At 34.7% G+C, this 15,299-nt stretch overlaps 1 protein-coding gene across 2 annotated transcripts in view; it reads left to right on the forward strand.

Moving 5' to 3' along the window:
• The first annotated feature begins 3,657 nt into the window (after positions 1-3,657).
• Positions 3,658-15,299, forward strand: part of LOC106109455 (RNA-binding protein Musashi homolog Rbp6) — a 228,009-nt gene continuing 216,367 nt past the window's right edge. For both annotated transcript variants that reach the window (XM_013290962.1, XM_013290965.1), the window contains exon 1: positions 3,658-3,736. In XM_013290962.1, the coding sequence (XP_013146416.1) occupies positions 3,702-3,736 (35 nt within the window). In that variant the 5' untranslated portion in view covers positions 3,658-3,701. The remainder of the gene's footprint in view (positions 3,737-15,299) is intronic.

Below are 15,299 nucleotides of genomic sequence, written 5' to 3' on the forward strand. Positions count from 1 at the left end.
GAAATTTAAATTAATTAAATCATCCCAGTGCCAAAATACATTTATAAATTCTCAGTTAGACGGTTTTGAATCGTTTTACCACCGACCACGACAAGTTGTTGCCTACTTTTGCTGAATTCCGTACAAAAGTTAGTAGATTAAAACTGCCAATTAGGGAGCATTTGAAGTCCAAGTTGTTTTAGAATTTCCGTAATTATTCTTGGATGAACAATTACCGAGATGAGAATAGATTTTATTTGACAATGTTTCATTCCATTACAAGCATCAAAGCGACGTTGATTCCGAGATTATTTTGTTTTATTTATATTCTACATTCTAAAAACATATTATAGAAAAACAGATTAAAAACGAGGTTAAAAAAAGAAAAAAAAGTATTTGATAGCGAAGATTTTACATCTTTTTTAAACGAACATAAAATGTTATTTGTAATACTACGGCGATTCTATTAAAAATTGTATTCTAACACTTCGATTCTAACGCCATCTATTGAAGTGAAATAACCATTGATTTTTCTTTTTAATAAAATGAAATACATTTGAAATAGAAAAAAATGTTTATATGAATTGTGGGACAATATTAAATAACTATTTTAAGTTTACAGACAACATAATACCAGAAAAATATCCATTAAAATACAGATCCAGATAATCCAGATAATAAAATGTAATCTAAAGTCATAATGAAAAAAAAAATTAGTTACATATTTATCTATACTCATATAATAAAGCGTAAACACACATTACTTCATGCCGTAGGACGTCGGCAATCACAGCATATTTTGGAATAATCCTATCTTTAATTAAAAGCCGTACACTTACCACACGCTTTAGGCTGTATGTTTTCACACTATTAAAATTGGGGGTAAATAAATTGGAAAAAACCATCATTTTGTAAGATACCATAAACTACTAACTGCCAACATTAAGGAAACATGATTACGTAACGGTAATTTTGCGACCCCGATTGGAGTTTGACAAATATAAACAATAAAATAAAGTATTTACAATCTCATTCGAATGAAGCCGCACGGGAATAGCAAGTTAATTATATTGTAAAGCCAGTAATAATCCACAAGAAACTAAGATTATTGTAACTAGTATAATTTGTAATTGGTACATAGAGGTACTACATACGTGACATACGCCGCTACAGTTGTGGGAACGGATAAAATACGAATTTCAGTTGCATTCGGTTCAGGTAGAGCTTCCTCCAATTTAATGGTGGTTGAGCATGACAAATGCCGCGTTGCTACTCAATTCTTTTTGCGCTGATGTTATTAAAATTTGCCACGAAATTTGCTTAATTATTTTAATTTAATTAGCAATAATACATCATTTTGTGAGGGATTTAACGGATAATGCTGATATCCAATAAACCTCCGTTGGGTAATTAATAACAGATATTAATGACAGGTCGAATAAATAGTGAGTACACGATACATGATGATTAAGCGTCTCTTGAATACTGAGGATATTCATACGTCTATGTTTATAGACGTAAAAACTAAAAAAGAAATGACTCCAAAACTACTTGACCGATTTCAAAAAATCTTGAACCATTAATTAGCTACGTTATCATTGAGTAATATATACTGTCTATAATTAGTATTTTTAAGTCGTGAGCAACAGCTAGTTAACTATAAAAATGATTTAAAAAGCAGTGTGAATATTTTCAAATCGTCTACTGTAATATATATGTATTTTATTACGTCTTACGTAAAACAACTAAAAGCGTAAACTTCTAACGTCTTAAGTATAACAAAGTCTTGAAGAACGTTGAAACTTCGAGAGAAAGGATCAGAGAATTGTTAGAAAATCCTCGACGTCCATCCAAACAGTTGTAAAGAAACAAAATCTCCGATCTCTCATTTCTTGAGAAGTGCGGTCGAATAATTCAGGTATACAGCCACAAGTTGTGTTCGGATGAAAATGCTACTAGCCAGCCAAATGCTAATTTTATGGTGGTTGAACAACTGTGCCGAATCCACCCGCGCTGTCCTTCGCAGCATTGCCTTGTAGGCGTCGCCTAAATAAAATATACGATTATATCTGTTAGGATTTGTTGATAGGGGATATTAACTGTAGTTTAGTTTGGACCTCTTGTTAATTGCCGAGCCGGTGAATTTTATTACAGTTATATATCGTATAATAATTCTTAGTACTAACAACAACATTTAGAACAGAATTAATTCTCCGTGTTGTTTTTTTAATGGGTCTACGCTCTGCTTTGAATGCTGGGTGCTACTCAATGAGACATCCATTTCAATCTTTATCTATATTTACAACTACTACATCATTTCTATATAAGGCAACTTGCTACATATCAAAAAGGCAATTTGAATGTGACCAAAAGGACAAACCTATTTGTCGTTTAATTACGTGTATGTCACAAAGTAAAGAACGCGATTCGTTTTAAAGAGTATTGGTATAAATGTGCGAAGCTCACATATGGTAAAGGCTGATTAATGGCGAAGTGGACATGCAATCGTTACTTTTCATTACCGTTCCGAAGTGCGGAACCGAAGGCTGGAGCTGGCCGTTCAGATTAGAAAAGTTCTTTCCGAAACGAGTCGAAAATCGACTTTAAAAGCATAGTCCAACATTCGGTTTTAGAAGCGCTTCCACTTTCGAATTGAAAGCAAGTTTAAATTGGAATGTATCCCGCAATAAGCCTCTCGTGATTGGTCTGTTTGTTCTTAATTAGTATTAATCGGAATCCCTTTTCGAGTACCTATGAGAGAAAGTTAATGTATTGTGAAATATCACCTTTCTCAATTTTAAACTAATGTGTACCCAAGGAATAGAGGATATTGTTAAAATGTTTTAAGTAATTTATCAAAATAAATTAAGAGCAAACAAGACAACATTTTATATACGTGGATAAATTCAGAGAGCGAGGAAGAGAGAGAGAAATTAAGTTTATAAGAAAATAGACGTATGATGCTGATGAGGTCGATATTTAATGTAATATTTAGCAGTATTCTATTTGTAAATAATATAAAAAATAGTTTAAGTAACCGAATGTATTCGTTAAAAGAAACATGATGTTTTATACTTTACTTCAACGTCATTTAATCAAAATAATGTATCAGATACTGACCGGAAATTATGGTAAATAAGCCTAAAAGCAAGGACGTGATAAATCAGCATATTCATATTAAGAGGGAGTCTACCTTATCCATTAGTGGATACAGCTGTGCGGTCGCAAACATACTACATCGTAGTTTCTTATACATTGTAACATTTTAGACAAAGATTCAATATTAAATAACATATATGTCCATAATCGCAATTTAAATATTACTTACACATTGGTACATAACGAGATTCGAACCCAGGACCCGTGGATTACAATTCAAGTGCCAAAACCCCTGAGCCACTGACGCACTCAAGACATAGTTAATCTATATTAATATTATAAAGAGGAAAGATTTGTATTATTGTATGTATTGAAATAACTCAAAAACTGGGCCCATTACAAAAAATGCATCATTAAAAAGCTACGTAATCACTAAGTTATATGTGGCAACGTTTTTTTTAATTTTACATGGACGAAGTCGCAAGCAACAGCTAGTGATTCATAATATCGAGTAAATATTGAAAAATAAACTAGTTCCGCAATTCCTTATAAAATTATTCTATTTCTCTTTTACAGAAAGCCTACGAGACTACTTTAGCAAATTCGGCGAAATCACAGAAGTTATGGTTATGAAAGATCCAACAACGCGGCGGTCGCGGTGAGTTTAATTTATTTTCTACCTTTCGACCGGCACTTCGCAAACCTACATCATTTTATAAAGCTTCTTATGTAGTTGTACAGAATTACACAAATTATTAGCTCAATAATGGCAATAACAATTTTATATTTATGTTGGAATAAATATGCAATGCGCATTTTAAGACAAGGAGGACAGGTTTATGTTCGTTTTCTTAATTTAATAATGGTTTTGTTGATTACTGAAACTTTTAATTGATGTAAGGGAAAATAAATAATTATTACGTATAAAGTAAAACCAATGAAAACGCCGAAAAAATATGACTAACATCGCTATAGCTGTTTCTTAAATTAGAAAGTACAGGTAACTTTAGAATCGAATCATTAGTATATCTCTTTCAACGTGTTACCGCAGTAACAAAATGTAAAAAGGAATGCTTTTGTAGCAGGGTTCCATGGTAGGGGTCATGCTTCGACGGCCCGGTCGCGAACTGACCAACTCGACTTGAGCTAAAAGTTATCGGTTTGCAAATAAGTTTCATTCTATAGAGCGGCATACTCGTACAGAAATTTGTGGTTACCTTTGAATTGTAAGCATTTAAATGTTGGACCTCAAATTTTAGAACTTAACAATGGAACTCGAAATTATTCTGACCGAATTAAACGTTTGAACGAGCTGAACGGATTTCGGTGTCCAGTTTGTGATTTGCCTATTTTAATTAAAAGATAATTTGATTATAACATCAAAGATAGTCGAAGTAGTCTAGAATTAGCATTAAGATGCTTCTCATTTCATAATGCAATCGATTTGTTCCATCAGTAATGTTTCGATTCCATCAATGTTTATTCTAAAACGTTGTTCAATTGTTTTGCAGATATAACTAAAAAATAGACCTTCCTAGATAAAGTTAAGAATCAATTTATCATTTTTATTCTTAAGTTTTATGCATTTTAAATTCAGTTAACAAGAATCTTGTTTTTAAAAGCAAGAATAAAGTAAAAATGCCGTTATAAAGATCAGTTGTCAGCATTCGTGCGCTAGTATTCGCCATTATAGTGAACAACAATCAAGCTACTGTGTACACAAAGTGAGTGGCTCCGCAAGTTCCAAGACAAGAAATAAGTTGTCAAAGTGTCGAGCTAAAGTTACTCTGTTAACAGCGTCTTCTGTTAGGTAAATCGTCGGTTTCACAACTCAATATCGCGCGTCCCAGCGCCCTGAAATAATATTCAAAGGACCGATATCCGAGCGGTTTACGAGAAATCTGAATGCAATCTATCATTACACCGCTTCGGCGCAGCTGAAACTAACGTAAACCGGTTTATATTATGTTACGTAAATGTAATTACTTGGAATGGTGTTAAAAAAAACAATATTTGTTGAAACGCAATTAATTAGTTGAATAGCAAATGACCAATACTAATATTATTACACACAGGATTTTTATTCCCTCTAAAATCATATAATGTGTAGTAAAAATTGGTAGAAAATAGTTCCCAAAGAGTCCATAAATGTAGCGTTTCAGATTGTACATGGTCTTACTTTATACTGAAACTTACAATGTGTTTATTAATTTAAAAGAGTCTTCTTAAAGTATTATGACAAAAAGAGATTGAATTATGTTTTAAAAGTTTACCCATCATCTCTACGATAATAACTCGGGCACCGAAGGAGCACGCTTCGAAGTTAAAGAAAATGGGAGGGACGGTAATATTTTGTGCAGTTTTTTTTTTCGGTTTTAAATCTTCCACGACAGTGTTCCCCGTCCAGGGGAAGCACGAAACTTTTTAGGTCGACACCTTATCGTAACCGTAAATCAAGTGGACATCGGCAAAGGCCGAGATGTGCCGCCGTCCACCGCTGTCTGAAGGTGATAACAATTTAAAAATTCCTACCGTAAACAGCAATATTAATAGAACTTATTTTAACAATATGTAAACACAGATATTTCACTTTGATGTTTCATCTTTCCAGTTGATTGAAATAAAAAAAAATATTTATAATAACTATTGCAATATTTAACTTTAATTCACGTTTGTTCATTTAAAAAAAATTATCTTTAGAAAAAAAACAATCATTAAGTTTTATTAATTATTAGTTAAAAGCTCATTGTTGAGTTGAATGCGTGATGTAACAATGTCTACCATACTTACTTTCAGATGAAATTTAATCTATTGACTTAGCTGTAGCAACTTGGAACAACAAAGTTGTTGTTCTGACTCCAGTATCCGCACGCACACATGGCCGACACCCTTAATTCTTCAAGTCAAAGGCCGTTAGTTAGCCGCCGCGGACTTTCCCCAACTACAGCTTATGTTAGCAAAGTAAATCAATATCGAAAGTCAATGAATCAAGAGTAATATATTCGGGTACATAATAAATGTGCGCTACCTGAAGGCAATATCTGAAAAATTTGCCTGCTCGATATTGCTTACAAGGGAATTTCCTTTCTCCCTAAAATTTAATGCGTCGTTCGCATTTTTATAAAAAGAAGTAGGTAAGTGAAATAATTCGCGGTCGGTGCTTTATTTTCTTTTATTTATTTTAATGGCAGGTCTCCTTTCTTTTGTTTTTTTTTCTTACAAGCCTAAAGGAAATGAGGGCTGTTTGCAGAAAAGTACGTGTTAAAACCGTATATTATTAATGTTGGAGTTTCTTTTATAACGAAAGGAAGACAAATCTGTACCGGCACGGCTGCCAAAATGGATGTAGGTTTTAATGAATTTAAAGATTTGAAATATCGTTTCCTTGCCTCCGCAAAATACTGATTTCGTAGGCGTTAAGTGTTTAAACGTGACTTGGGGTAAATTATTTCACTCGTAAAAGCAAACCCTTCCTCGTTTTTATGTTGCAACTTTAAAATGTAGCTCGCCTTGTTCCTATAAAGTGAGGATTAGGGTAAAAGAGTTGATTTGAAAGAATTTATTCATTTTTAAATTTGGAATTTGGACATTTATAAATTCACAGAGCACCTATGTATTTGATACTCACGTTGGATTATTTGTAACTCGGGGTTACAGATATATGGCAGTTTGAATGGAAGTTTATATCATAGCCGGGGCTTACACCGGCTTTCACAGAGCGCGTCTCCATTCACGCCCGTTTCATTCGTTTCGTTTTCCACTAAAAATCTAAAATCAATAAAGGATCACGGTATAAATGCAAAGATTACTGGGTTCGCTTTTCGCGTAACATGAAAAATGTTCGGCCCATTACACGAGCCGTCCGAAATAAAACCGCGAATCACTATGAGACTGTAAGTAGCACCATAAAAGGAGGATCCTTCGTCGGAATCGCTTCGGCAAACACCTACAGAGGAATGGAGTGCTGTTAAATGAGAGGGATTGCGAGACCCCCCGGCGCCCCTCGAGCGGCCCTCCCCCTATCGTCGCGAGCATCGTATCTTAACTGATTCGCAAGTGGCTACGGTATTTAATCGTTATTGAATATACGAATCATTAAACATCAGTTGAATTCGATTTAAATCTTTATTTATAACATTAATTATTTTCGATTTATTTCTCACGTTTTCAAAATGTTATTTAAATCCAATTATCTTATTCTTTTCAACTTTATTTCGTTCATGGTAACTTTGCACGTACCTTAGAACAAAGCTCTTTTGTAGCTGATAATCTCAGAAAACGTTAATTACAGTTAAACAAGTATAGTTTGAATACGTAATTATGAAAACTTTATAACAGCATATGTTTTAACAAGATGTCTAACTTTTAATGCGAAGTTCTGCGCTTAATAACGCCTTTAACATCGCCATGATAACAAGGTCTTCTGAAAACTCAGAACTGGAAAACTACAGAGACGTAAAATCGATGATTTCTACGAAAACTTACAATTATCCTTATAACCTGGAGGGAGCTAGGATTATAATCAGTAGGATCAAAACGGTGCATTTATTCTGCGATTTTGGTGGTCCAACCAGTTTCTCTCCAATCGCCTTTAACGGCGTGATTCTAATAACCTGTTCCTCCTGTGGTATGGACATTTTATGCGACGAGAGAAGGGGGAAATAAACCAGAAAGTTATAAAATTAAATGTGGATGACTACAAATGTAGAAAGTATGGATGGATTATCTGTAAAAGGATATGCTTAACAATGGAGTGGATTTAGAGACGATGCCGATGATAGAAGTGTATGGAAGAGCAGCACATACTGTGCGCTCCGTAGGGACAAGGGATGTTGATGGTAATAGACTTAACATTGTTATACAAATTGACGAATGTGATGTGTTAATAATTCCTTGTTTTAAACAAATTATTAGGTAACTATATTCTCTAGGAAATTTAATTGTTGGCAGTCACGGAATAGTCAATATCAGAAATAAAATAACTAAACCAAAAGCAATTTATCCTAAATTGAATTTCGTTGTTCACGAATCATACCTTTAATACCTACGATAAAGTTAAGGTATTAAACTCCGCGGAATATAATTAGTTAGTAGATAGAACATTTTAATAGTTAGTAAATTTTGTGCGCGGTAACGTTCATTACTAGTTCGATAATCGGTTGGAAGTGTGCGATGCATAATCAAGTAGTTGAGTCGGCGGGCGTTCGGGTGGGCGCTGAGAGGGCAGCGGGGAGCGAAGGGCGCGGGGACGGGGGTAGTCGTAAAACTATTACGGCAACGTTCTGCGGAGCACTACGCCGGCTTCATTAATCGGCCATCGTATGAAGCTATCCTATGTTATTATGATATGACGGTAGGCCTGTAGCTGGTGCGAGTTTGGGCTCTACTAGTGTTTTGGCAACTTATTGGACGTGATGTATCTTACTGGAAATTGTTGCAATTCAAAGCAGTTTTGAATACCAATTTCTTAGCCTCATAAACAATTTTTCTTTTAATTATGCTCTCATAGTTTTATGCATTTTCAAAGAGTTGTTATACATTTTATAATGAATATTGGAAATACAATTTTCTTGGTAACAGTGATTCACACTTTTGAACGTAAACAGGATCTTCTCTTCATAGAATTTTGTATAACATAGTTATTTTAGAACACAATAAGTACTGGCTTTATCTTTTCCAGTTAAATCATAACAAACGTTTCAAATTTAGATTTACATTTAACTAAAACATCTGACGAACAAACTGCGGTTCTTCAGTGTTTCAAAACCAAACGAAACTCCGTATGTAGTAATGGAAAGATGGGTGCATTCCATCAAAGCAATCTTCATGAGTGCTAAAGTTGTTAGAGCGATCAGTGCGGCCGGCTGGCCTTACGGCGCTAGTTAAACGTCACTACAGCTATCCGAATTAAGTCAGCGGCACACTGGATGTGTTATTGCTTTCGGTCTCTGTAAACTCTGTAAATCTTCGTCTGGTAGACGTACAATTTGTGGAGGATTGCATTAGTTTTGTTGTCATTTATTTTTAAATCATTTTTTTACATTTTCATCTGTACTTTCGTGTTCTTCACATTTTAATTATGTTTCCTTACGAAAAATTATAATCGCTGTTATTGTTTGTATAGATATTTTAAAAAAATGTGCCCAATCACAATTATATATCACTTTTATGAAGTAAAAATTACCTTAATTAAAACGTGGCCATATTTTGTGTGTGTATTTATTTGTATTTTATTTAAATAACAATAATAAAAATAAATTCTCTTAGTTTACATAGTTGATCGGTTAACAGAGGGTGTGGAACGTGTTATAGCGTTTGTAGCGATGTTCGGTAGAGTTTATGGCCGCGCGGAGCCGAACCAGATTGGCCCGGTCTAACAAGACCACCCGTGTACAGCGCAGTACTGTTGCATTCGGTACTATCGGTGCAGTCCGCCACTCACTCTTATAGCCTATTTGGTTAAATTTACCAGCGAATCTCGCACCGTGAGCGAATCGTATTGACCGATTCAGTAGACCGTGGCCTATCATTCCAATTTGATACAATTGTCGTAATTTTAATATGCATATATACACTATTTTAGTAATACATTTATTTATGATAATTATTTCGTTGAGTTTAATATACATTTGTAATGAAATAAATGAAAAATCTATAGACAAAAGATCACGAATCATTTCTCTACATAGTTTGTAAGAAAGTTTTCGTATAATCCTTGTTCTTGCCTTATTGTTAGAGAACAATCATTTGAAGTTACGTAGTGAGTTTACGGCTCTCAGTATAAGAAAAGGTAAATGAAATCTGAAATAAAAACCCTGCGAAAGGTCACTGAGAACAAAACAATTGTATAAATTTAGCAAGTTAGTAAAAGAAACGACAGGTGCGTAGGTTTTAAATAATAAATTTATATGATTTTATATTATAAGAATTCTTTGTTATTTGCAAGAATCAATTTAATAAAGAGACCAGAAAGTTTGTCGGACATGTTTGAAATATTAAAACACTGAAAGCAATAGAAAAGTTTTATTGAGACTTGAAGAAGTTATGCGATAGCCGTGTGCGTGCATTCTCCGCAAGAGGCGATCGGATCGATTATATAATACGGACATGCCGATAGCGATGTGCCAAGGATTAAGCGTTGCAATTCTGGACACAAACAAATAGACACACATTACATATCACTGAATGACTGATTTTCGCGTCAACGGAAACTGTTTCGCTTCCAAATGCTTGCGACTTTCATTATATTACCAAAAGAACTGTCCTTGTATAATAATGTAAAATAATCAGTTACAAAGCATTGTAGAGTAATCTTGTTGAGTGTTTCGAATGTATATTGCCCGATTTAAGACGAAGTGAAAGGAGCTACAATATATAAGAAGTTGAACACAGTCCAAAAGTGGTTAGTAATGCTTCTATAAAATAACTATTACGAGAAGCATAAAAAGTAGATACAGTTGGAATGAAATGGTAATCTCACTTTGGTTTTCATATATATTTTTCCGTAGTTTATTAGGATATAAAATCGGACTCTATGAGTATTGATCGTCGCATTTGGTTTTGCACGATGTTTACACAGTCTCGACCCTTTAAGTTATTTCGGTTGCGCGATCGGGTATGGGAGAAATGCCAATAAAAACTTGTTAATTTCACTAGTGGCTCGTACAAAATGAAGGCTCCAGCTCATATTTCCAACTCATGTATTATTTATAGAGGTACACATAAGCAATCCTGCCATTGGTAGTCTAGACGCGGCGTGAATGAAATGAAATGAAATATCGGCTCCATACAAAACCCGGTTTTAAATCTTTATTGGAACTTTGAATGAAGATTTGAAAAAAAATTTTTCGAATGTCAGCACGAGGCTTTTTTGAAATCTAGTTTTAATGTAAAAATGCATAATCATTGACAAAAATCACATCACCAGTAGAAAGTTACCAAAATTTAGGAGAGATCGGAAAAAAGTATCTTCACTCTTAACAAGAATTCTCTACCTCAAGTTGCTTGATCTTTGGTATTTTACCGTCTACTTTATATTTACTTTACTAGTTTCTCAAGTTTGTATTAAGAATAATTTGTTTGAAATTCAGTTTTAGAAACAATATTGGAAATATATCTAAAGAGTACTAGTGGCAGATTGTCGCAAATATATCAGTGATTGCTATAACGTTACTACGTGTGCTCACCTTACGCCGCCGCGCCGGTCGCTATCAGCCCCATAAAACTCTACTAGACGCTCTTTCCACGCTCGTTTCGTTACATATTTCTAACAACTTTACATTTATATGAACGTATGACTTCACAATTTTATCACTACCGATAGAAGGGTATAAAACTATATTGACAAATCAATCCATTTCAATACCATACGTTCAGGTAAAAATCGACTCTACCGCAAGAACCGTGGCAGAGACTAGAATATACGATTATGTGTCATAAGTTTTATGTCCCGAAACTTTCAAAGTAAATTCAAACATCCATCGATAAATCTTGGCGACGCTCGGAACGATTTCATTTTCGAATTTCAGGACCGATTGCCTCCACTGTTAAAGTTTGCCTGAAAAATGTTCGCGGACGATTGACTCGGTATAAGCGGAAATAAAAAGTTTCGTGTTAGAGCAATAGCGTTGTACATTGCGCATATAAAGCTAAGAGAAAGCTTCAGAGAGGATTACAATTTGAAGCGCATCCGGATTTTTGTGCTTTTAAATTGTGACATACTTTCTCACTGGATTCTAATTTAAAATATCCTTACGTTACCTTACGTTTTTGTCTATAAATATTTATCAGTAAGGTTGAAGATGTCCCATCGGTATTTGACTGTAATCACAATCTAGTTCGTTGTGAAATAGGATTGTCTTTATAGCAAATAATGCAGTCAGTATTCACGCAAAGTCGGAGACACTCATTCTCCTTTACCTTCCTTATTCCGCTCTAATGCATGCGTAATAAGATCGCACGGAAGGAAAAAAAGACCCTTTAAAATCTTGGTAGTAGATTTTTTCAAGAAATTGGACTAACAAATGTTTGAATAACAATGCTGATCCAGTTACATCTGTTTTATTCTTTATACTTGCGTAGTACGGTATAATTACATAAAATATACTAGCTGAATTCGACAGAAAGAAATGTTTTATTTAAAACGGCATTTAAAAGTAAAATTACAAATTCGTTTAAAGTTGAAACATGCAAATCTAATTACCATAACAACGCTGTAGTCGTATATTGGGTAGTTAATATGTTAATAGAAAAAGAATCTGTCGGAACAGTATAAACAGCGCGTTAACAAGATAACACAGCATGAAGATTAGCTGAAAAACAAACACATTTGCCGCGGTAATAAGCATAAACATGGAATTCATGGCGCGCAAGTTTAATTCAGTTAGGTTAGTGTTGCGAGAGCTGCGTAGCGTATTACCATTACTAAACAGCTTCTATTATTCCACGATATTTGGCTATAGAGGCTACACACACTCGCTAATGGAATAAAAAGTAAGGTTACAAAGTAAAAAGATACAGAGCACCTCCCGTGGCGGCGGTTTGTGCGAATTTCAACTGAAATTTTTATATGTTCAATCTATTTTGAGCGCCTTTATGCTGAGTCTCGCGCTCCCGCCTCCGCGCAATAGAGTTTCGTTTTCAATTATTGCCCACTTGTGGAACGGGATTCGATGGAAAAACAAAAATCAAAGAGCTAAGAATAATATTTTATAGACAAGCCGCTTTATTCGATGTTTACTGCACTACGATTTGTTCTCGGTCGAGATCTGTGATGTTCTAAGAAAATTATTGACGGAACGTGCCCGGATAGAGTTGCCTCTAGTGGAATGGGCGGATATCTCGCTGAAGCCCTTTCGCGAACATTTCCTACGATTCAATTGCTTTTAATGTCTTCTGAATATTTAGTTCGGACTCTTAATTTATTTCAGTCTTTCATTTTAAAAGAATACTTTTTAGAGGCTATAAAATTATATCGTTCGCCGTAAATTTAATTCGCGAAAAGCTTTAAGGGAATTAAAATTCCGGCGACGAAACGAGGTCTGACAGATAAACGTATTAGCTTTTACGGTCGCCAGAAAAAATCTATTTAAGAATGTTCTAGGCTCAGAGAGATTAATCTATAGCATTTTTCACCGTGTTCATCAATAACCTTCCTAATAACCAAATTAAGTAAATTTAATTGTTACCATATAAATCTCTGTTACTCTCACAAATAATTTGACAATTCACAAACATCTTCTACAAAAGTGACCATATAATTTGTTAAATTACAATCTTCATGTATCAAATAAGTCAGTGTAATGTGTTACTAGATATCCTATAAAGAACGGGAAGCATGGTGTGACGTCAACAAATGTTGTCTATAATTTACCAGCACCGTTGCTGTGGCCACGTATAACCTGAAATGCAACGCATTGCTCTATAAGTAAACTTACTTTTACCAACAGTTTTACACCCCTGGATTTGCTTAAACATCTCAATACCGTTAGCAAATTTGTACACCAGGTCATTGAGGTTAACTATTTTTCATTGTATTAACGTCGAACCGATACCTTTAACATTCATACCTTAAAATGTAAACATTTTTATTAAGCAAAGCCACTGTATGCCTAAAACATGTCACAGTAAAGCACGCGGTATGTAAATTTAGACGGATTCAATGTGGAAATGCGACGGAGCACGACAGGGGCCGTTCACGTGAACCCTAATACGTAATAACAGCATTTTCATTTTTAAATTATGAAATACAAATACCTACATGAAATTACCATAAATTTCACTTATCGTGTGAATGTTTATGTTACCGTCTATCGCTACCTAATATTTATGCAAATGCAACAATCCTTTACCGTAAATTATTTGAGGCGTTCGTTTGCGGGCGTGTTGTACCGCGTTCATTAAAGCGATGCACGCGCCCAGGCGCCGCTCGCATACATTTTTGCTAGATTACAAATTTTGCACATTGTAACATTACGCGATGCAATCTTGAATTGAATGCTTAGATAGCGCGCGTTCAGCGGCAACTATTGTCTTGAAAAGTGCTCACAAATGTACGATTTGTTTTGTCGATTCCGTTCGACGAATACTTTTCAAGATTTTGTGGCGAAATTTTTAAGAAATAGTCAAATTCAATGTTTTTGTATCACTGAAATAAATAAACAAATGCGTCCTAATGACAAGACTTAAATAAAGTAAATTTACTGATTTTACTAAGCACGATTCTTGTCTTTGCCTATGTCTTCTTACAATAATACACAATACACTTACAATAAGCAATACACTTAAACCATATAGAATTACAATACAACGAGTATTGTAATTCTAAAATTTTCTTTTTTTTTATTTAGAACCCGTTAGTAATGTTCGTAGATTGATACCACGCAAACAATTTGTAATCCTTTAGAAAAAATGGTACAATTGAAGTAGAATAGAGTCGTTTAACAATTTAGCGAAGACGACGATTGCAATCGAATGTAACCCAAAGCGTACTATAAGAGAATAACAATATATTTCCATTGTACGTTTCGTCGAAGCTTTTGCGATTACTAGTTTTTATCCTATTTCGATTCTAGCACGAACAAAGAGTGCAAGTTAAGCTGAAAAACAGCCCGCAGCCTCACAAAGCTTTGAATGGAAGAAGTGCGGGTCCAAGTGTACGGCTCCCGATTCCTGTGCCCTGTAATTTGAAGTTGACAACGCCCGCGCTGAACGCTGCGTCAGGAGTTTCGTTGGACGCTATCGGAAACGCCCGCGGTATTTTTGTTGCGAACTCCTTTCTCCCTGTTAAACGTAAAAAGTAGTTTTGGAACACGTTTATGACGCACCTTGTGATATTGAGCGCTTTGTTAGTGCTCCTATTTTGATTGCAGTTTTCAGGTTCGTGAATGTGTAAAGTAGTTTCATGTTAAGGTGATTTTTGTTCTACTCAACGAAGCGTTATTCTGTTGTTATTTTTGTAATTTTATTACCAACGAAATTTACCGTTCTCGATAAGCTAATTTGGGTAGTACTTATATTAAGGTTGGTATACACATCAGTTAACCAGGTTATGCGTCGCATTGAATCGAACTTCCGACACGGCGCGCCACAGCATTGCGATCAATGCAATACGAGTACATTTTACATAATTGATGTCCCATTCACGGGAACGGAACACTTATTCATATTCATGAATTTTACAAATTTTTCAATTTGTGCCGGCAAGTGTATTTACAGTTTTG

The sequence above is a fragment of the Papilio polytes genome, unplaced genomic scaffold, assembly GCF_000836215.1.
Source record: "Papilio polytes unplaced genomic scaffold, Ppol_1.0 DF821289.1, whole genome shotgun sequence".
In the NCBI taxonomy this organism is placed as follows: Eukaryota; Metazoa; Arthropoda; class Insecta; order Lepidoptera; family Papilionidae; genus Papilio; species Papilio polytes.